Source organism: Mobula birostris, chromosome 6 (assembly GCF_030028105.1).
Source record: "Mobula birostris isolate sMobBir1 chromosome 6, sMobBir1.hap1, whole genome shotgun sequence".
Classification (NCBI taxonomy): Eukaryota; Metazoa; Chordata; class Chondrichthyes; order Myliobatiformes; family Myliobatidae; genus Mobula; species Mobula birostris.
The window spans coordinates 129765789-129788554 of record NC_092375.1 but is presented as its reverse complement, the minus strand read 5'-3'; the positions used below and the strand labels follow the sequence as shown (position 1 = coordinate 129788554).

General features: G+C 40.6%; 1 protein-coding gene across 9 annotated transcripts in view; it reads left to right on the top strand.

The window, feature by feature from the left end:
* LOC140199358 (partitioning defective 3 homolog B-like) overlaps positions 1-22766 on the top strand; it is a 1206993-nt gene that overhangs the window by 376526 nt on the left and 807701 nt on the right. For all 9 annotated transcript variants that reach the window (XM_072261292.1, XM_072261291.1, XM_072261294.1 and 6 more), the window contains exon 3: positions 19334-19505. In XM_072261292.1, coding sequence (XP_072117393.1) covers positions 19334-19505 — 172 coding nt within the window. The remainder of the gene's footprint in view (positions 1-19333; positions 19506-22766) is intronic.

Sequence of the window (22766 nt, the reverse complement as noted above, 5' to 3'; positions counted from 1 at the left end):
GCTTATCAATCTTTCTCCCTATTTTTCAAAGCATCTCTAATTATCATACCCTTTATCATACATGACTTTCAAAGAGTCAACGGTTCGTTCAGCTGTGCCATGTTTTTCCTACTGTTGCTACAAGTAGATTGGTTCTTAAAGGACCATGAAACTCAATACTGTATGGTTGTATATTTACAATCGCTATTAGAGTTCATATGTATGAAATGGATGGAGGAAAATGTCACCATTTACAGACATCCCACCTCTCCTGGAACTTCCGGGAGTCTCCCGCAACTTCCGGGAGTCTCCCGCATATTAATAGTGGCTCCCTGATGCCCGCAAATTATATACAATACCACGGAAATCAATTTTTTTGAGAGCGAGCAAGAGAAAAGCAAGAGAGAGTGCGAGAGCGACCATGAGCGAGAGAGAGAGTGAGAAAGCAAGCGAGAGTGCTTGAGAGCGCGCGAGCGACCACGACAGAGAGAGAGAGAGAGAGAGAGAGAGAGAGAGCGCGCGCCATGGCAGAGTGTTCCAAAAAAAATATAAAACGTACGTCACCCCAGACTACACTAAAGTGTACCCCTGCCTAATAGGGGTCAAAATAATGATAGTGTTGCTCGCTGCACTGTTTGCAACAGTGACTTTTCTATTGCCCATAGTGGGTTAAGACTGTAAAAGACATGTTGAGGTGAGTTTAACAGCTGTCATTCGTTCATTAGCATAGCTAACATTATTTAAACTAGCTGGTCAGCTGCTAAGGAGCTACTCTATTGCAGACATCCCACCTCTCCCGGAAGTCTCCCGCAAATTGATGGTGCTACCTCTCTGAAATGAGTTTTTGCAGGGTAGGATGTCTGCATTTATAATCACATTTATGTTCAATTGTTCATTTATAGGAAGTTGGAAAACAATTTTATTCTATTGTGTATTGTGAAGAGGTGCTGAAAAAATTTTCCAGTTTCCCATCATTTGCCATCATGATCAGCACTTATGCTAACAGAAAGAATTAGAACAAAAATTTTGTAATAAGCCCATTGGGAAAAACTTACAAATAGCAGTTTAGTACCATTTTATGTAATAAGGGATGGCAGATAATTAATGTAGACTTAAGTTGCACATCCTGCTGCTAATATAAACCTGTGGTGTGCTGATTTTCCTAAGCAGTGAAAAATATAAATTCTGCAATTATTTCTTAATTTTCTTAGATCAAAACATTAGAAGATTAATAGTATCGCTAAGGTACAACAGATTTTCGTATTCTGAGCTGCTTAATCTAATTCTTGGATAATATTGTAACATTCAGCCAGTTTTTTTAATGTTCCATCTTCCCTGAAGGCTTGATACTACTTTGGAGCGCTACTGATTTGGGGTGATAGTGGCTGATTTGCCCAAACTTGAGTTAACGACAATTTATAGCATAAGAATTGAGAGCATCACAATGGAGCTTGAATTTGCTTTTGCTCTTTGTTTAGCAATAGCTTAGTCATCACAGGATTCTAACCAGGAGTAGGAAACAATTCATATTTAACCAACGCAGACACGAGACAGCGTAGTCCTGACGGAGGGTCCTGGCCCGAAACGTTGACTGTACCTCTTCCCATAGATGCTGCCTGGCCTGCTGCGTTCACCAGCATTTTTTGTGTGTGTTGCTCAATTTTAACCAATTTTGTTTGAGCCCTTTTTCTTTAAGTTGGGTAGAAAAAGAACTTTTTAATTACAATCAGAGTTTAAGCATGCTTAAGGTATGGGGGGGGTGGAAATTGCAGAAAAAGACCTTCAAAGATGTTACCTCCAGCACTTAAGAGGACAAGGACAGTGGGTACACGTAAGTATCATCAATTGCAGTTTCCTCTTCAAACATTATATCATCTCAACTTGTCTCTGCATGGACATTGTGCCAAATTCTTGGGAAATACCTAACAGCAGTACTGTGAGCTTATATTTACCATCTCTTACCAAGTATGTGGCTCATTACCATCACAACAATCATTGAATTGAAGTAAGCTTTTCTTGTGATGCCCAGCACCTATGAAAAAAAAATTAAGAACAAAATGTGGTCAGAGACTCTGCAAAAACAGTGTGCTGGCTGAAGTGGCCCGTGCTTCTCTGTGTTGTTTTAGGAGGAATTGCATAGCAGTGTGTTAAAAGCGAGATGAGAATGTACTTCTAGCACTTCCTTACCCCACCCCCAGCACTTGTTCCATTTTGATGTGATAATTATTCAGGAATGTACATTTAATACATCTCCAAGGGGATATAGTTAGATAAATACTTTATTGATCCCAAAGGAAATTACAGTGTCACAGTAGCATTGTAAGTGCACAGATATACAAATATTGAAAGAAAGGAAGAAAGAATAAAAAAAATGTTACCACAAACAGTCTCACAGGAAGGGGTCATCACTTCCCTGGCTATAGGTTGACTCATTATAGAGCCTAATGGCCGAGGGTAAGAATGACCTCATATAGCGCTCTTTGGAACAGCGCAGTTGTCTTAGTCTATTACTAAAGTGCTCCTCTGTTCGGCCAAGGTGGGATGCAGAGGGCGAGAAACATTGTCCAGAATTGCCAGGATTTTCTGTTAGGTCCTTTATTCTTCTACAGCCTCCAGTGTGTCCAGTTTGATTCCAATAACAGAGCCAGTCTTTCTAATCAATTTATTGAGCCTGTTGGCATCACCCGTCTCGATGCCATTGCCCCAGCACTCCACCGCATAGAAGATTGTACTGGTGACAACAAGCTGGTAGAACATGTGGAGGAGAGGTGTGCATACAACAAAGAACTTCAGTCTCCGCAGGAAGTAGAGACACCTCTGGCCCTTCTTGAACACAGACTCTTGGTTGGTGCGGCTGTAACGAAACCAAATTTCCCTCGGGATTAATAAAGTATATCTATCTATCTATCTGTTGGTGCTCCACTCAAGTCTGTCATCCAGGTGCACCCCAAGTACTCTTAGGCCCTCACCACAACCATGTCCTCACCATCAACAGTAACAGGGAGCAATACAAGCTTAGACTTTCTAAAGAGTGTCATCATCTCCTTTGTCTAACTAAGGTTGATCTCAGATGATTCAGCTGCACCATTTGACACTGTCCTCCACCCAATGTTCCTTTTATTCATCCTTCCGTCCTCCCTTTATACACCCAACTATTGCTGAGTCATCAGAGAATTTCTGTAGATGACATGACACAATGTTGTATCTAAAGTCCATCTTTAGAAGGAACAAGAAGTTATTTCTATGTCTTGAACTAGTTGGCTTTTTCTTTTCCATTTTTAAATCTGATTGAATGTTGAGTGTGATCATCAAATCCATGTTTATACAAGGGAAACCAGGGTCACAACCTGTAGGTCACTGTGGATAACCAGCAATTTCTGAAATAATAATATAGTAGTAAGCCTACTAACTAACATAGTTTTCTGATAAAATGATTTTAAACAATGCATTTGTCACAAGTATTATTTAACTGGCACAAAATCTTAAATTAAAGAACATAGAATTGTGGAATTGCTTATTTGGGAACTGTCTAGTTTAAATTGCCACATTTCTCCTGCTTCTTTGATGAATTTTTCAATGCTGTTACAATTTAGAATTGAAATGGGTACTGTCAGTATATTTGCTGTACGGAATCTGGTGCATTCTGAGCCTATTGATAATGACCACGGCTCAGCTTGCTGTATTGTTCCCTGAATCAGACAGTTCTGCACTCATGCTCCATCCAGAAACATGATTATGCTAATCCACTTGGATTAAACCTTTGATAATCTGGGAAGTTTAGTGGTGTTAGATTGGCATATTTTTCCAGATGTCAGATGTAAGTTAACAATATTTAAATTAATTTTTAACTACTTTTGTCATTGCAAACCTGTGACCAGTGGTGTTGCCCAAAATTCTAAAGTTCTCCAGCGAAACTGGTGAGTTCGAGTTCAAGTTTATTGTCATTCAACTGTACAGATGTACACCATCAAATGAAACAACCAAGGTCCATAACACAGTACATTTAACTCACACACATAACACCTGAAATGATGTTACCACATATAAATTAACAAATATTAAGGTCCACTTATGACTCAAGTTAAAAAGTAAACAGTAACTTGAACTTGATTTCTGAAATCAGATAATAGGTTACTGGAGTTTTACTGTGTATGATCCAAACTGACAATTCAGTGCAGTACAGAGAATAAAACAATTCAAAGTCCTCACTTTTCAAACAGATGTTTATGCATCTTGTACATTATTCTGTTACTTGAAGAAGATTAGGGGGTTCTTGGTCTCCTGGCAGATACCTACCTCTCCAACCAGAGTGCCTTCTTTGATTGCTGTTGTAGGTTGTTGCTTTGCATAAATTGCTTGCTAAACTTCCTCTAATACAACATTCAGAAATACTTCATCATTAAATGTCAAGAGTGTTGAAATATACTCTAAGAGATGCTACACAAATGCATCTGCGTTCGTTCTTTTCTTTGAAGCGTTCTGCCATTGTCTATCTTTAAAATGGTGTGAATGGGTGATCTGGTGACAGAGAATTTGGTTTATGCTTATTAATCAGCTAAAAAGTTATGGGATTTTAAATGGAACATAATAAAATATACCGAAGGAAGTTTATTTTAATTCATAAATCCTGCAATGGCCTTCTGTGAAAAATTTGCAGTGTCTTTTATTAGATAATTACTAATTGTCTGGTGGAATAAAGCAAAATGCTAGACAGTACCTCTGCTAAATCAGCAACATTACCGAGAGTTAAAAAGAGCACAATGTGAACTGCTGTTGTGAGTCAGCAGCCTCTGGACATGCACAGTAGCTTCGAAGCTGCAGTCTTTTGACTGAATTTAGTGCAGAGTCAGTAGCTGTGTGACTATAGCCACGGTGAAGAGATTGGAAATACGGTTACATTTCTGGATAGCCTGGCAGCAAGAGGCCTGTGGATTATGCATTTCAGCCTCTGAACAAGTGGAAAATGTTAGGCCCACTGGATGTGCTGTATAGCAGCTTGATGTGCAAGGTAGTAGCCTCAGTATTCATTATAGTTGTCCTGTGATTTTGCTGTGATCTTGCTGTGATCTCTTATTAAACCCTCCCGCCAAAGCTCACTGACATACTTTGGTTGTTGATCTGGTAGAGTTTCATTTTTAAAAGTCACACCATTCATTTTTAAATCCATTCATGGACTTGCTCCACCCTCCCACCATAACTATCTCCACTTGTACAAGGTCTGAGATACCTGTGACCTTCCATTCTAACCTATTCTGTGTCCCAGTTATAACAGCCTTTGGTGATCTGTGCCCTGAACTCTATAATCTCATCTATCACAAACCTTTTTAAATTCCATCCAGTCTTTGCTCAATTGACTCATTGGTCTCTGTGAGCTGCCATTAGACATTTCATTATTTTAGAAGAGCGGTATAAATGCTAGTTACTGTCTTTGCCTACTACATAAATATATGAAGTTGTTGAAAAATTCTTCTGGTTTGAGAATTTACATCACACTTCTATTTTAAATAATTTCCTTTCTTTTGGGAAATGTGTTTTTCTCGTTTTGCTTTAGAAGAGTAATGAAACCTGAATTACCTGTTTCTGGCTTTTGCAACAACATTCCAATTGATCATTTGAGCACAAGCTTGAGTTGAAGTCTGGTAGTTTGATACAGTGACTGTGCTAAATATACTGGCCATTCCCGGGTCACATGTGCCTGATTTAACTTCAGGTCAAGATGGCACCAACAAACAATGCTCCCTCGGTCGACATCTTCCAGGTGGCCCACAAAAATTTCTTTTTACTTTCTTGCGTTTGTTAAGTGTGTTTCTGGGGCTGTTAGAGCTGGCAATTTACAGTTTGGAGATCATTTGAGTGACCCAGCACTTTGCTGTCTCTGAGAAGATTGCAGAAAGCAAACATACACTCAGATGGCCTCAAGGCAAAGAAACTACGGGACGAGGCCGATGAGCCGATGTTCAAATCTATTTTGCCTTTTAAAGCATCCATTAATCGGCTATTAAAGCATCGAGGAAGATTGAGACATCGAGGGGAATAGGGAAGGCGAGCAAGAATTCAGTGCTGACTGAATTCCCTTTGATTGCTGCCCAGAAGGAATCTGTGAGTGGCCTGTTGCTGTGTGGCTCGCTGTGGCAGGCGGGTAGGCCTCTGTGCTCGTGTGGTATCCCTCTCTTTCGATGAATGTTGGCGACAGCGGAGAATGGTATCATGGTTCTGCGTTCATTGATTACACTATTGCCTTTATGGACTGTGGACTTCTTCAGAATTATGCTTTTTATATTCTGTGTTTTTATAGCCCCTTCCTTTTCCATTTTGTTGTATGATGAGAAGGTGTCTGAGGGTTGATGTTCTGTTCGTTATTTTTTGTGCAGAGGAGGGGTTACTTTTTGGGGGGGTTGATGTTCTTGCGCCGTATTTGTGCGGGGAGAAGGGGTTTTGGGGGTTGATGATCGGGATGCTGTTCTTTTTTGGGCAGAGGGGTGGGTCTGATATTCTTCTCTGAGCGACTTTTATTTTCTTTTTGTTTCATGGCTAACTGGAGAAAACAAATTTCAGAGTTTGTGTACGGGTACATGTTTTAATAATAACTGAATCTTTGAACCTTTGAACTTGTGGATGCCTGTGGATGTGAGTGAGTTCCCATAATAATATATAATTCAAGAATCTGATTAATGTATACACACACACATTCATTCCTATGAACTAGTTCTCATTCTCTCCCTCTCACTCTCCCCCTCCCTCCCCCTCCCGCCCCTTTCTCCCCTTCCCTTTCCCTCCCTCCCTGTCTGCCTTTCCTCCTTTCTCCTTTCAGTATTGCTCTTATCTGTCTTGTGTGCCATTCATTACAATACTGTGCAGGAATAGTTACCATAGCAAGTAATTTTCACGTATTTTTTTCATTTGTGGACAAAATATACTTAAGGACATCTGTAAACATCGAACCTGTTCATTACCCAGGGATGGTCTGTACTTTTAATTATTCCTTGAAAATCATTGCTCTGGTGAATATTGATAGTGCTGAGTTAAATAGGGCCATAAGTGTAAATGAATCCCAAAGTCATATAAGTTTGTCTGCTAGTAGGTGTTACCTATTTGTACCAACTATCACTAATTTTGTTACAGCAATAATATATGTCAGTTTAGTACCTTACATCCATGAGCTCCGTAAAGAGAAAAGGAGTACTAAGAGGCGGTCTGATTCTACCAAGGAAGAACACTGCCCTTGTCCTTTGTTCTGATAGTCTTTGCATAGTTGGTGATAATTGAATATTTGTTGGAGACAATGCTAGTTTTCCTCCTTTACCACTCATCATCATTGTACTTCCGCACAGAATGACTTAATAGGGACCTGAAGAACACATTTTTCCATGTCAAGGCCAGTGGCGTATCTAAGTTATGGCAGGTATGACACGTGCCCTGGGCCCCACTTGAAGGGGGGCGCCACTGAGCAGTTTCTATTAAAGTCAGACAAGCCATCCTCGGATAGTGAAAAAAGGATTTTCTTCAGATGTATGATCTGTCTTTGATTATCATGGGTGAGAAGCACGAGGGTGGCCTTATTTCAGAGCATTGTGTAAGAAGACCGTGAAACGTTTCTTCACGAAGAAGAAGGAAAGTGGAGCTGAAGGATGGAAGAGACGAAAGTTGGAGGCGGAGGAAGCCAAGAAGTCGAGCTAGTTTTTCATGCCCTTCTTTGAAAAGCCTGGAACAAGTAGTTTGACATGTTTCATGGAGTCACCTGCACCTGCTACAAGTTTGTTAGAATCCGAAGGTGGATCAAGTACAAATGCGTCCCAAGCCAAGGAGGAAGTCAAGTCAGATATATCTGAGTATGATGAGATTAAGTGAGGCTATCACAGAGAACGTGGACATGACAGGAGGGGAAGACAATGGTAGTGGTGGTGATGTTGAGTTTATTGACGAGATTGAATGTGACAACACTGAACCTAGTGAACTGGATGGTGTCAAAGACCCTCGAACTGTCATACCAGAATTGATTGAACAGCATGACATTGGACTTCTGAAGTTCGACAAGGATACTGGAAAAGCAATTCTGCCTAACGCGTTGAGAGCAAATAATAAAGCTGGGTTCGAAGTATTTCCAGAACAGTGAGGGGCCTTTCCTACCAACAAATAACCACTCAATGAACAAAACTTGGTTCAAGAGGAAATTGGGAAATGGTTGTGGTGAGGAAGTGAATCACTCATGGCTGGTCTATTCCCCTTCTAAAAAGTCTGCATTTTGTATCTGTTGTCTTCTCTGTTCCCGGTCAGACTATCAATCTTCATTAAGCAATCTTCATAAAGGATTAACCTGAAAGGATTAGTGTTCATGAAAGTGCCAAGAATCATCGGGAATGCTTTACACAGTGAAAAGAAATGGGAAGAAATTTAGCTGGAAACAGAGGAGTTATTGATGGGGTATTTCAGTCACAGATTGAGAAGGAAAAGCAGAAGTGGCATGATATCTTGACGAGAATCCTTCACTGCATAAAATTCCTTGCGACTCAGAACCTGGCTTTGCGAGGACACAAGGAGTCACTTCAGCTAGATGATGACTCCAATGTGGGAAATTTCCTTGGCTTACTGAAACTACTGGCCATCTTTGACCCTGTCATAAAAGAACACCTCACTCATTTGGAAAGTCATCCTGGATCCACATCTTATCTTTCACTGGGTGTCCAGAACGAATTCATCCACATGATGGCATCCACTGTTCACCAGAGTTTACTGAGAAGCATTCGTAAAGCCAAGTACTGTGGTCTCATGTTCGACTCGACTCCTGATCAGGCACACCGTGAGCAGATGTCAGAAATAGTGAGGTATGTGGAAGTTGATTTTGAGAGGAAAACAGTCCGTGTTAGAGAGTCCTTCCTTGGTTTTATCCAGATAAGCCAGAAGGATGCTGAGAGCTTGGTTGAAGACATCTTGAAACAGCTAGAGAAGGACAAAATGGAGCTACAAGATTGTCGGTCACAGTGCTATGACAATGCTGTTGTGATGGCTGGACACAGAAGTGGTGTTCATCAAGGAATAAGTTAGAAAAACAACCTGGCAGTGTTTGTGAATTGCGACAGTCACTCACTCAACTTGGTGGGTGTACATGCAGCCAAGCAGGATACAATGATGGTCACGTTTTTTGGAACCATCGAAGCTCTCTACGTGTTTTTCTCTTGTTCAACACAGCGCTGGGAAAAACTCAAAAACGCCGTGCCTGTGGTTGTTAATTCTGAGTCCAAAACCGGGTGGAGTGCAAGGACAGAAACAATGAAGCCCGTCAACAAGTACCTTGAGGAAATACTTCAAGTTCTCCAGGATATGATAGACAATGAAAACGAGACCAGTGAAACAAGAAGTGGCACAAGGCAGCTTAACAACTACATGTTGAATTACGATTTTCTGATATTTGCTAAGATTTTGGAATAAAGTACTCATTCGCATTGACCATATTCAAAAGAGGTTGCAGGATCTTAGCATGAACTTTCACGATGCTTCCCTGGACTTGAAAGCCCTCCGAGATCATTTTTATGATGAAGGAGAAGTATTGGTCAGTGAGTCACTCGAAGAAGTCTGTCTCTGTCAGGATTGGAATATTGAATTGAAAGATGTCAGAGACGAAAGAAACGAATGGCTGATGAGAATTCAAGAGATGCTGAGTTAACAGCTAAGGAGGAAATGGAAAGGGTCATGAAGGGAACACCGACTTTCTTCACAGAGAAATGGACGAAAGGTTCGCTCGTTTGCACGACAATGACGCCAAGTCTGGGCTCCTTCTCAATGTCGAGGGACTGTGTTACGGTGCCGACAGTAACGACCTAAAGAAGAAGTGCGAAATTTGGGCGAATTGTACAGCTCTGATGTTGATGGACAGCAGCTATATGAAGAAATTTTGGATTGCAGAATGTTGCTATCAAGGCGGGTCAACATGAAAATATCAAGACCTGAAGAGCTTCTCGAATTTATTGTTCAGTATGGAGATGAGAGTGCCTTCCTCAATCTTCGCATTGCTATTCAGATAATGCTGACCATCGCAGTTTCCATCACCAGCTGTGAGAGATCATTCAGTAAGTTAAAACTAATACTTTCGTATTTGAGAGCCTCCATGGGTCAAGGCAGACTCTGTGATCTTGCCCTCCTGAGTGTAGAAAGAGAAGAAACTGAAAAAACTGAGTTTGATCACATCATAGACCAATTTGCGTCAGTGAAAGCAAAGAAGGTGCAGTTATAATTTTCATGTAGTGCCATAATTTGTTAATTAAAAGATTAATGAGCTTGACTTGTATTTTTGAGCTGATATTATGGTAAGGTTATCTAAAAGATGGGTGTCAGATGTTTGGACAGGGGTGCAATTTCAGTGCTTGCCATAGGCACTTTTTTCCGTAGATATGCCCCTGGTCAAGGCTGATAGGTATATGGAACAAGCTGGCAGAGGAGGCTGTAGAGGTGGTAGAATTACAGGTGGTAGAAAAGGCATTAGACAGGTACATGGATAGGAAAGGTTTAAACGTATATGGGCCAAACACAGGCAAATGGAATTAGCACAGGTAGACAAGTTGGACAGTTGGATGAATTGGGCCAAAGGAACTGTTTCAATGCTGCTTCTGTGACCCTATGACCTCTACTTTATTGCCTTTTATATTGGTTAAATCTACAGTCACAGGAATTGTAGACAAAAGCATTAAAAGATACCATACATGTGTAAGGGCTGCTTTATGATGTACTTTCAGACCCCTCATAGAAATCTTGTTAATGCTCATAAAAAGTAAGAATCATCAGTTCTGGGAGGAGAAACTTTCTTATTTGAGGTTCCATATTCATTTGGCTTGCTGTGTGCAGTTGGCTACTTTATAGGGATTGTGGAAGGCCATAAGTAGAGCAAGTGATTTTGAACAGGCAGGCCCAGATCATGCTTGGACCAGTTTGCTCTCTCTCTCTCTCTGTTTGCTGTAGCTGCATTTTATCTTTTGTTGCTCTGTGGAATGAGTCCTTTGAGATTCTGGAAGGCTTGCCCACAGTAGCTAGATCTGTACTGGTGCAGTGGATGGCTATGAATTTGCCCTTGGATACGTGAAAGCAATTTCCCTGGGCTCAAAGTAGGACTCCAGCTAAGCAAAGGTCAGGGCACTCTATTAGGCTTGGGGAATGACTTCTCGATGTCATTATTTAAAAGAAATTTTGCTTGTACTTGGTGAAGGAAATTCTTTCTCTTCTGTTTTCATTCTGGGTTGTTCTCCATTCATTTCAGTCTTGATGAAGGGTCTTGGCCTGAAACTTCAACTGTTTATTCCTCTCCTTAGATTCTTCCTGACCTTCTGAGTTTCTTTGGCATTTTGTGCATAATGCTTTGGATTTCCAGTATCTGTAGAATCTCTTGTGTTTTCTCTTCTCTGACAGATACAGCACTCTGTGGAGGGCATGGGCCATGGTATGCATTTGTTTACTTGCTTTCTTTGCAGCATAATAGAGTTCTAACACTGGACTGCGTAAGTACTTGAGAAGAAGATTGCACTGACGGGAACTGCACTGTCCTGTCAGGCTTCTAAGGTTCAGGCCTGTGCTTTACAATGTGTACTTGCTGTTCGCAGAGACAAGCTGACTCAAACTGAATATGGCTATTGAACCATCAGCAGCAAGAGGTAATATTTCTGCATTTCAAAAATATATTTTATAAAGATAAAGAGAAAGATTTTTTTTAAAGTTTAGCTTTATTTGTCACATGTACACCAAAATGTACAATAAAATGCGGCGTTTCAGTGACTAATACAGCCCAAGATGTGCTGGAGGCCTTAGCTGACAACGTGCTTCCAGTGCAAACATTGCATGCCAACAATTTACAAACCTCTAACTGTATGTCTTTGTATTATGGGAGGAAACCAGAGCATCCACATGATACCGGGAGGAACGTACAAACTTATTTTAGACAATAGTGGAAATTGAACCCTGATCTTATAGCTGGCACTGTAAATTGCTATGCTAACCTCTATGCTACCATGTTTTGCATGTATTATTCATAATATTTGCAGTAAATCAGGTCATAACTCTCTACATTCGTTGTAATATCAGTTCCCTGCATTCCCTTGCAGGGTGACAACAGCATTCTTCTTTCAACATTAAATGAGCAACTTGAAGCATTTGAGAGTCTGTTAAATAGGACCCAGCCCTTCATTGTCCAGTATTGGCAGAACCCTTGACTATGGTCTTTCCCTGTAGACTCTTTACTGTGGCTGCACCAAGATACAGTGCACCTCCCAGCACATACTCCTGTACCTCACAGTCGGCAGCATTTTCTTGTGTACATCTCCTTACACTGGAAAATCACCGTCTCACAATCCAGCCTATTAGCTGTGCTCACACTCGAGCAATGGTGAGGGAGTGGTGCATAGTTTGAGGTGCCATCTAATTGGAATGTATTAAGTATGCTATGACACACTTTCTGAAGAAAAACATCGCACTCCTCCTGGTCATCTCCCAATCTCAAAATATAGATGTAATTGGTTATTTACCTCATTAGTACTTGTGGAATTTTATAGGGTGCATCTTGGCTGTCATGTTTCCTACACTACACCATTGACTCAATAAATAAGAAAGCCTGAGAAAAAAACACTGTCATGATGGTGTCTGGATGACTCCACTCGGAGTTGAGGGTGTTCTCCTTTATATATTTTGGGCTCGATGTAGTAGTGATGCCTGATGGGCTGGGTGAATTGACTGCCTGATTCTGTTGGGTAATTGGTGCTGTTAATCACCCTTGCTTGTTTCGGGATGGGCAAGCAAAAGTGAAAACAGTCATCAGTGATACAGTTAGTTTTAAATTTTACATTGTTTGCCTATGAAGTATTCCTAAAAGAGGAGTAACAGGTCAAACTCTGCACTCATACTGCTTTATTTCAGATGGGTACTGCATGGGATTATTTGTCTTAAAAAGAAATCTGCTCCCGGAGGATGTCTAGAGTAGCAGCACTTAAAGTTAAATACTCTAAAAGGAAGCATATGTGACAAGCTGATGAAAGCCCAGCCTTAACCTGCCCTCTCAAACATAATGATTTTTCAGTGTGGTTTCTCAAAACTTCACAAATGTACAGTGACCTCAATATGGCTGCACATCATACATGACGTCAGTTGAATAAATTTTTGACATTCCTGTGAAAATTGTCTCTGTAAATGAACCCAATTAGTAGCTTGCCTGTAGGGAAAAAAAGGAGAGTTGAAATTTTGGTTTGCATTGTTCCTTTGGGGATTTGTTTTTGAGGGAATTTCAGTAGAGCCTGAGATATGGCATTTAGTCTGTCTGCAAAACTGGGAATGCCATGGGAGAGGAAAGCTGCAAGAGAAGAAAAACATGAAAAACATAGAAACCAATTTGTGCATGTTGCCTTCTTTAAACTCAATACACTTATACATTGTCATGGATTTTCTGCACTTCAAATCATTCGATTGAGGAAACTACCCTTAAGTGAACCATTAAAACAGAAGAAGCTGTATGATTTCTCTAAGCATCAAAGAGACAAAAGCTTAAATGTTTTGACCTGTAGAGAGTACATATTTGTTGTACACTATATTTTATAGCTTTTTATAACTTAAGCTTATTCTCCCCTCATAAAATTAGATAGCTATCCACAACCCACTTCAGTTTGCTGATCGACACAATAGGTCTATAGCAGACATTACTCACTCACTCTCCACTCCGCTCTGGATCACCTCGACAACCAGAACATGTACACCAATCAGGCTGTTGTTCATTAACTACAGCTGGCCATTCAATATTATCTCCTCCATACATATTATCAAACTCCAACTCAACCTCTGACCTACCTCTCCAATTTGACACGACTTCCCCATTGGGAGACCAGAATCGGTGTAGATCAGTAACATCATCTTCTCAGCATTGACCAACACCACAGACATACCTCAGGGCTGCTCTACTCTCTCTATGCTGACTACCGTGCGACTAGGCACAGCTGTAGTTCCATCTACAAATTTGCTGATAACACCATTTGTTGACAGAATCACAGATGGTGATGAGATGACGTACACGAAAGAGATAAGTCAGCTGGTTGAGTGCTGTCGTAACAACAGACTTGCATTCAATGTCAACAGGGCCAAGGAACTGATTGTGGACTCTAGGAAGAGGAAGTCAGGTAAACACACACCAGTAATCTTTCGGCAGAAAATGTGAGCAACTTCAAATTCCTGGGTGTCAACATCTCAGAGAATCTATCCTGGGTCAGACACAAGAAGTTGTAACCACATCTCTGTTAGAAGAATGTGGAGATTTACTTTGTCGTTGAAGAATCTTGACAAACTTTTACATATGTACAGTAGAAAGAATACTGACTAGTTTCATTACGACCTGGTACGGAAATTCCAGTACACAGGAGTGCTGAAGACTACAGAGACTAGTGGACTCACTAGTTCCATTATGGGAACAGCTCTACACACTTCACTATAGACATCTACAACAGGCAATGTCTCAAAAAGGTAACCTCTGTCATCAGGCATTTCCACCATCCAGACCATGCCTCTGTTCAATGCTGCTGTTGACTTGAAGTTCAACTGACTTGAAGAAACTTAACACTAGCTCGGAATGTAATTTTAACCTCTCAATCCTGCACTGATATAATTATGTTGTTTATTTTGCACACGTGTGATTTATGAAAACTTATGTTAATTTAAGTTAATGTTAACTTATGTTTGTCCTTGTTCTATAATGTACCGTAACGCTGCTGCTGCAAGCAACTCATTTTCATGTATTTATACCATGTGTATGTACGCCAATGGCAATAATAAACTTGAACAACCTCATAAGTAAAAGGATTTAATTTTTCTTTCTGTGAGCAATGATGCACTCCCAATCAACCCAATAAAGTCAGCATCTGTTATTTCACAAGTCAGGAAGGTAGTGATTTTTTTCCTATTTATATAACTTTAATCTGTCCAGATGGTGTACATCACTCTAGGCAGAATTGCTCCCTCTTTTGAGGAGGCTGCATACTGTTTGCTAATATCACCTGTCTTGCTGAGAGTGTGCTTGTCATGCTAATCTACTTGGGGGCCATTCAATCAGCTGATTGACATCAATTCCATTACCTACCTAAACTCCCCAACTAACAAAAAAAATTGAAGTTTGCAATTAACTCTAACATTGGCTTTCTTGGAGAAAATATTTCCTCATTTTCCTCCACAATTTGTGAAGGGCTACCTTTTGACAACATCACTTTGTTGGCCTGCTTCTTATCTTAAGGTTATGTTTATTTCTTTATTTTATTATTCAGATACAGTGTAGAACCGGCCCTGCTGGCCCAATGAGCTCACTACCCACCAATCCACCTATTGATCCCAATTAATCAACTAACTGGTACATATTTGTACTGTGAGAACAAAGCGCGGCACCTGGAGGAAATCCACAGACTCTCATGGGGAGTATGTTTAACCCACTCACGTCCTCTGAACTTTCCACCATCCCTATCACTCTTCAGGGTCTTTGCACTCTCCCTGTTTGTTGCTTCACCATTAGCAGATTTGAATTTCTAAGATATGTCTTGTTTCCAAGCTTGGAAAATCCTCCTTAAACCTCTCCATTTCTCTGCCTTTCGCATCCTGCAAAACCTGCCTCATTTTGTAATACACATCAAAGTTGCTGGTGAATGCAGCAGGCCAGGCAGCATCTGTAGGAAGAGGTGCAGTCGACGCTGAGATGCTGCCTGGCCTGCTGCGTTCCTGAAACGTCGACTGCACCTCTTCCTACAGATGCTGCCTGGCCTGCTGCGTTCACCAGCAACTTTGATGTGTGTTGCTTGAATTTCCAGCATCTGCAGGATTCCTGTTGTTTTCATTTTGTAATAGATCTCATGTGGCTTGGTCAAGTTATGTAAAGCTTTCTGAGACATTCTACAACACTAAAAATGTAATATAAGTACAAAAATGTTGTGACTAGGTAGCCAAATGATTTCCTGAGCTGCAGTTGGTTTTAACAGAATTTCCTTAAAAATGATTCAGCAGAGGACCTGCAGCTTCACAGCCTCACTGTTTGAGCAGTAGGATGTAAATGGTAATGATTTGGGGAATGGTTCATGCTTCACTTTGTTCACAGCTAGCTTTGGATCCTACAGTGATAATTGAACCTTCATCCCACACAGTCTGGTTTGTCACTGTCCACATCATCATGCACATCCATGCTGTTTTGTCTCATTGATTTGTCCTGTTACTTTTAGTTTTGCTTTGATGTGCTAGAAAGCCTTCAAGAGTTTGTTTGGAGCTCTGGGAAACTGGTTAGCTTGTCACAGTTATATTATACGTGACCATAATTTTGACTTAATTTCAATTGGACTTGATAAGCATTTGGATAGAGTTGGTAACTGTGGAAAATTAGAACATACGTAGGTCAAACAATGTAGAAAATTTGACTACTGTGGCCCTTCAGCCTATCATGTCTGTACAGACCATGATGCAAAATTACACAAATCCAATTTGCCCGTTCATTGTCCATGTCCTTCTATTCCCTGCCTAAATGCCCCTGAAAACTCTGAAATTTACCTCATTTCACCACTTTCCCTGGCACCATGTTCTAGTCATCTGTTATATAAAAATAAACTTCCCTCACAAAACTTCTTTAAATTTCTCCCTTCTCATTTCAAAACTATGCCCTCCAGTATTTGAGATTTCCACCCTGGGAAAAAGACTGACTATCAGCATTCAATTCAATTCTACCTTATCTGTGCTTCTCTTAATTTTATAAACTTCTATCAGGTTGCTCCTTAACCTTTGATGCTCCAGAGAAAACAATCCAAGTTTGTCCACCCTCTCCTTATAGCTCATATACTCCAGTCCGTACAACATCCTGGTGAAACTCCTCTGTGTCCTCACCAGATGCCCCTCGTCTTTTCAATAATATGGCGATCAAAACAGCACACCACAGTCCAAACGTGCCCCACCTAAAGTTTTATGCAGCAGCAATGCGGATTGTCAACTTTCATGACCAATACCTTGACCAACAAAGGCAAGAATATCATACACATTCTAGTCTTGCAATCCAAGACCCTCTGTGTATCAGTGCTCTTCCAGATATGTTACTGCATACTACTACTTGCATTTGACCTTCCAAAATGCAACACATCATATTTAACTGGATTAAATTTCATATTTTTTTTCTCTCTGCCTAAGTTTCCAATTGATCTACATCATGCTGTGTCCTTCGACAGTTTTTCGTGTGAAACATCCTGGTTTCCTTGGCTGCATAAGTCTAGAGAAGACAACCTTCGGCTCCGCCAAACTCTCGAGATTGAGGCACGCTCGGTTTCACCCCAAACCCCGGTTTGTGTGGATGCTGTGTCATTTGCTACCCTGTTAGAAATTAATGCCACAAAATAACGGACAGTACACGGCGTAGGAATTATATTTATAAATCTTAACTAAAGGGTTAGTAAAGAATAACAGAAAGAAAAGGGCCCATCTAATTAAACAGTCAAATGTGCACAAGTCGGAGCTCATCTTGAATTTCTCTGTCACTCACACGCTGGGTCCTCGGTCAGTGTGAAAGCACACACGGCCTTCTGAACGTCGCTCTCAATCCATCTCGAACAAACTGGTCTCTCACCGGATCATATGCTACGACCGGTTCTCCCCAGCATCTTCTCTCTTCATCTCCTGTCGAACAACAGCCCCAAGCCCAACCTTAGTGACCCTCACCAGAGAAACCTCCCCTTAATTGGACCATCCTAATTGGATGGCACACATTTCTCCTCTGTCTTATCTTCAACAATAGCCCAAACAAGCTGAAAACAAGCAGCTTGCACAGAATAGCAAAAAATGCAATACATACAGCATAACAGTAAAAAATATGAACCAGTAGAGTTATACAGAACTCTACTGATTTTCATGTCAAAATTGTACTTCTGTAAGAAAGAAAACTGTGTCTTTGAGAGGATTACATTGTTACATAGTTTTGAAATGTATCTGAAAAAAATACTTGCCTATAAGAAATAGAAAACCAGGGAAGGGTTGCCATTGGATCCTCTCTTGAACAGCTTCCTTAACAGATTCTCTTGACAAACCCAAAGTGAGGATTGATTTATGATTTGTTAAGATTTATGGCTGGTGAGCAAAATGGCTGAAACTTGCTACGCATTGCAGGGTTCATCTGAAAACAACACACAGGTAACTTACTGTGTATGACCACAGCTCTGTGATACATTATACATGAAATATATTTTTCTACTTCAGTTCCGCAACTTTATGAATGGAATTTGTTTATCCCACTCTGGAAACACCATCTTTATTCATTATATTTAATCTGAAGCTCATCTGGTGCTGTATACGGTACGACTCTATTGACTCACCTTACTGGGGACTTTGTGGTGCTGGACAGGCAAATTCTGGTGGACTATTGGAACTTGTTATACCCAACATAATTTTAAGTCACTTTCTTAAAAAGATGTTACACAAGTGTCATAGACTTTCCAGTGAATCCCATGAGATTTAAGGAGTTTCTGGAAAAAGAGGCCCTGGAGAGTTCCAAGGGAGCGGAGGAAACAGGACCTCAGAGTTGCAGGGTAGTGTTTGAAATATCACCAAGTGTAGCAGATTGCAAACCACTAGAATTTCCAGGTAATCAGATAACAAACTATCAGAGTAAATTAACTTAATCTGTAACATCTGCACCTGAAGGAGAATAGGATGGATAAAATGAGGCTGAACATTAAAACAAAATGAACAATTTAAAAGAAACACAACAAACACTGGAGACATTTAACATGGGGACCCTGCAGAAAGAAGAATGGAGTTAATGTCTCAGGTCTGAGACCCTTCTTTAGAACTGATGAAGAGACTTAGACTGAAATGTTGACTCTCTTTTCATGAATGCTGTCTGAACTGCTGAACTGTTCCAACATATTTTTTAAAATTACTACTTTTAAAACATAGGGGATCCTAATACATAGATCTATTTAATCCTGGCATCATTCAGTTTTTCACGAGTTCCTTTAACTAGAGGGTCAATAAGACCATTGTGTAATCAGCTTGGATTTCCCCAAATCTATTGACAAGGTTCCATATGACAACTCGAAAAGTAAAACTAAAAGGCTACGAGATCCAAGGGAAAATGGCAAATTGGATCTATAATTGATTTAAAGGAGTAAGCAAAGGATAATGGTGTATGGGTGTTGAAAGTGTCACCTGCAATAATCTCAAAGCTCCATGTAGTGTCTCCAATTTAGTGTCTCCAAAAATTGATTCTCGAATATGTCAATGAAAAGCAGCAAGGTGAACATAAAGGTTGCTTTAGGTGCTGTGATTATACAAGTTGTAAAGTAAATAACTCTGGCATATGTTCTTTGACATTCTGTTTGTTGTCCTAAAGCTTGTTGCAGTATATGAAGAACAAGAGGCGCAGCGTGCAGATGAAGTCGCCGATGGCAATGTGAGTGACAGACATAGCCCGGACACATTTGAGAGTGAGCTCGCAGCACAGCTTGCGGCTTTTCAGCCTATTACAGGAGAAATTGAAGTTACCCCCTCGGCACTGAAAGCCAGTAAGTAGACATTGCTTTTGTTAGTCTTTACTTGAATTTTGCTCCCGCAATTCATGTTGAGCTAAACTTACTGCTGTGCACACACCTGCGTTTATACCTCAGCTTCAAGTAGTAGCTGGCCATACTGTCAGTGGTGTCTGGGATCTAGTGAATATAAAGTCTGAACAACAAGCTCAATGATGTCTGCTCACTTCAATATGCATTTGTTCAATCTACTGAACCTGGGAAACTGGTTTAGACATTGTTGTAGTTCAGAATCAGAATCAGAATTACTTTATTGCCAGTATGTGAAACATACCAGATTTGATTATGAATCAGCGCCAAGCAAAAAACACAGGACAATACCACGACAGATAACACAATAGCAATCAACAATTTTCAAGACAATAGTGCAAACAGCCATGAGCAATCAACATTTAAGAGAAAGGTCACATGTGCAAACGTCAATAATCAAACCTAAATAAAGAAAAGCACGAAAGACTAAGTAGTGGATGTTAATGACAGTTAGGGTATTAAACTTGAGTGAGTATTGTTGAAAAGTTGGATAGCTACAGGAAAGAAGCTTCAGAGATGTTGTGTAGTCATGCTGATGATGGACGTAGTGTCTCCCTGATGGTAATTTGATGAATAGGTGACTGCTAGGGTGGGTGGAGTCAGCAGTAATATTTTTAGCACTCTTCTTCACTCTGGTGATGAAGAGGTTTTTTATTGTTGGTAGCTGACAGCCAATGATCTTCACCACTGAGTGGACCACTCACTGCAACCTGGACTTGGAGAGGAAAGAGGCGACAGGAAACCAGATTTTGATAGAGATGGTCACAACACTCTCAAAGATGGCTGAGTAAAAATTAGTCAGGCTATGCCCTGAGATGTTGAGTTTCCTAAGCTGGCATAAGTAGAACAATCTCTGCTGGGCTTTCCTAGTGGTGAACTTAATGTGATTGCCACACTTTGATGGATTGGTAATGGTAGTCCCCAGGAATTTCCAAGCGGGGGCAGGTAGGGGGTTGTTGGCAGAAATCCACTGTCTTAAAAGCATTTTACTCCAAGTTGTTACGAGTGCATCATGCTGCAAGACGGTCTACCTCTCTTTGATATCAGATCTCATCATTACTAGAGATGAGACCAACTACAGTCTTGTCATCTGTGAACTTTAGGATTTTAATGGATTTGTCTGTGAAGGTACAGTCATTTGTAGAAAGTGAGAACAGGAGGGGTGAAAGAACACAACCTTGGGGAGAGCCTGTGCTTATAGACATTGGGTTGGACAAGTAGGAGCCCAGCCTTACTGCTTCCTTCCTGTCAGGAATTGCATAATCCACTGATAGATACCAGAGGGTACAGCTAGCTGACTTTGCTTACTGTGGAGCAACTCTGGAAAATGGTATTGAAGGCAGAGCTAGAATCCACAAACTAGATTCTCACATAGGTGATGGGGAGTACAAATGTTGAAGAATGTAATGAAGGCACAAGTTAACTGCGTTTTCAACGGAGCAATTTGCTGTATAAGCAAACTAATGGGCCAAGAAGAGGATCAGTAATGAAGTTAAGGTAGGCCAACATCAGATGTTCAAAAGGTTTCATAATTACTGAATTCAGGGCGACTGGCCTATAATCGTTGTCCAGTGATCTTGCCTTTCTTGGGAACTGGAACAACTGTAGCAACTTTAAAACAGTCCAGAGCCCCAGATAATCGCAGGGATGTTTAAGTACCCCAGTGAAGACAAGTGCTAGCTAATCCGCACGTGCCTTAGAGTACCAAGTGAGACACCATCAGGGCCTGCAGCTTACCTAACATTCTATTTTCCAAATAGTTTGCAAATGTCTTCTTGCTTCATAGAAAGTATAGGGTGGGATGGAGGGAGGGAGCTGAAGAAAATCATTGTGGCTGGGGTGAAGGGGGGTGGTGATATTGGTTGTGAAGGGGGGGGGTAGGAGCTCACCATATAAGGATCAGAGGAAGTGAGGAGAGATAAATATTGATTGTTCTTACCAAACCAGCAATAAAACTAATTAAGCTGATTGGCCAAGGTAGGGGACAGGGAGTCTTGGAAGCCTTTCTGTCTGAACCTGGTAAGACTTCGCAGGGAATTCCAGACACTGCCAGGCTATTGTTGTTGAAGGCTCACCCCAGCCGATCCTGGTAAGTGTCTTTCGCCACCTTCAGAGCTTTAATAAACTGTAGTTTTTCAGAGAGATATTCCTCTCTGTTTCTAGACATGTGGGCATGATCCTTTGCAGATGTGATAGTCCTCAACTACTCAGTGAATCACAACTTATGATTGTTATCCTCACAATGATCTTTTTAGGAAGACACTCATCTTCAAGATCTTCATTCCCTCAGCTTCAAGACTTGGATATATAAATACCTTTGTATGCTTTCTGCCTATCTTACTTTTTTTGTGAACAGTTTTGTTTTGCACCACATCCTTGGAGCATTAGCATATACATCAGCAAAGTAACCTTCAGGCGTATTGAGTAATGTGATGAAGGCTTGAATTTCTGGCAGCAGTTGGTAAAATTCCATCTTCCAAAGACATGCTGGTGTAATTCTACACTGCCCTCATATAGAGTATCCTCACATTAGCTATTACAGTCTTGTTTGATACAGCAGCTTCCTGTCACAGTGTACAAAAACTACAGAGAACTCTCGGGTCAGCAGAAAATGTCACTGGCTGCAATGTACTATCACTGCAGGACTTGTATGTGTCCAGGACAAAGAAACAGGCAGGAAAAATCATCTACCCACCCTGAAACTGCCTTTTTCAAAAACTCCCATCTGGAAAGGACTATTAAATTTTCCTGGTACCTTAAAAGCTTCTTCCCTCAGCCAGCTAATGCGATCACCCATTGTAGTGAGCCCGCCAACCCTCTCTATCACATTGTCACGGCACTGTACTTTTTATTGTGCTGCTTACATTGTTATTTATGTTTTGTGAGCATTTTATTCCATATTCATCATTTAATCTCTTCTTTATTTTCTAAATTATTCCTTATTCTTTATAATTGTTGAATGTTGTTTTTTGTTGCATGCCGCATCCTGACTAACACACCACTGCAAGTTCCTAATATGTGTAAGCAACAAAAATATTGCTGGATGTGAGCCAATTTGAACTGCTCCTAGGCAGAGCAATGTTTGCATATTATAATCCACTTATTTCATGTCTTAGCACTTGGAGAAGCAAGTTAGTTGGGTTTGTCTTTCCATTAGTCAAGCATAAATGCTATTGAGAAAACATATGTTGGGGTTATGTTCAGTGA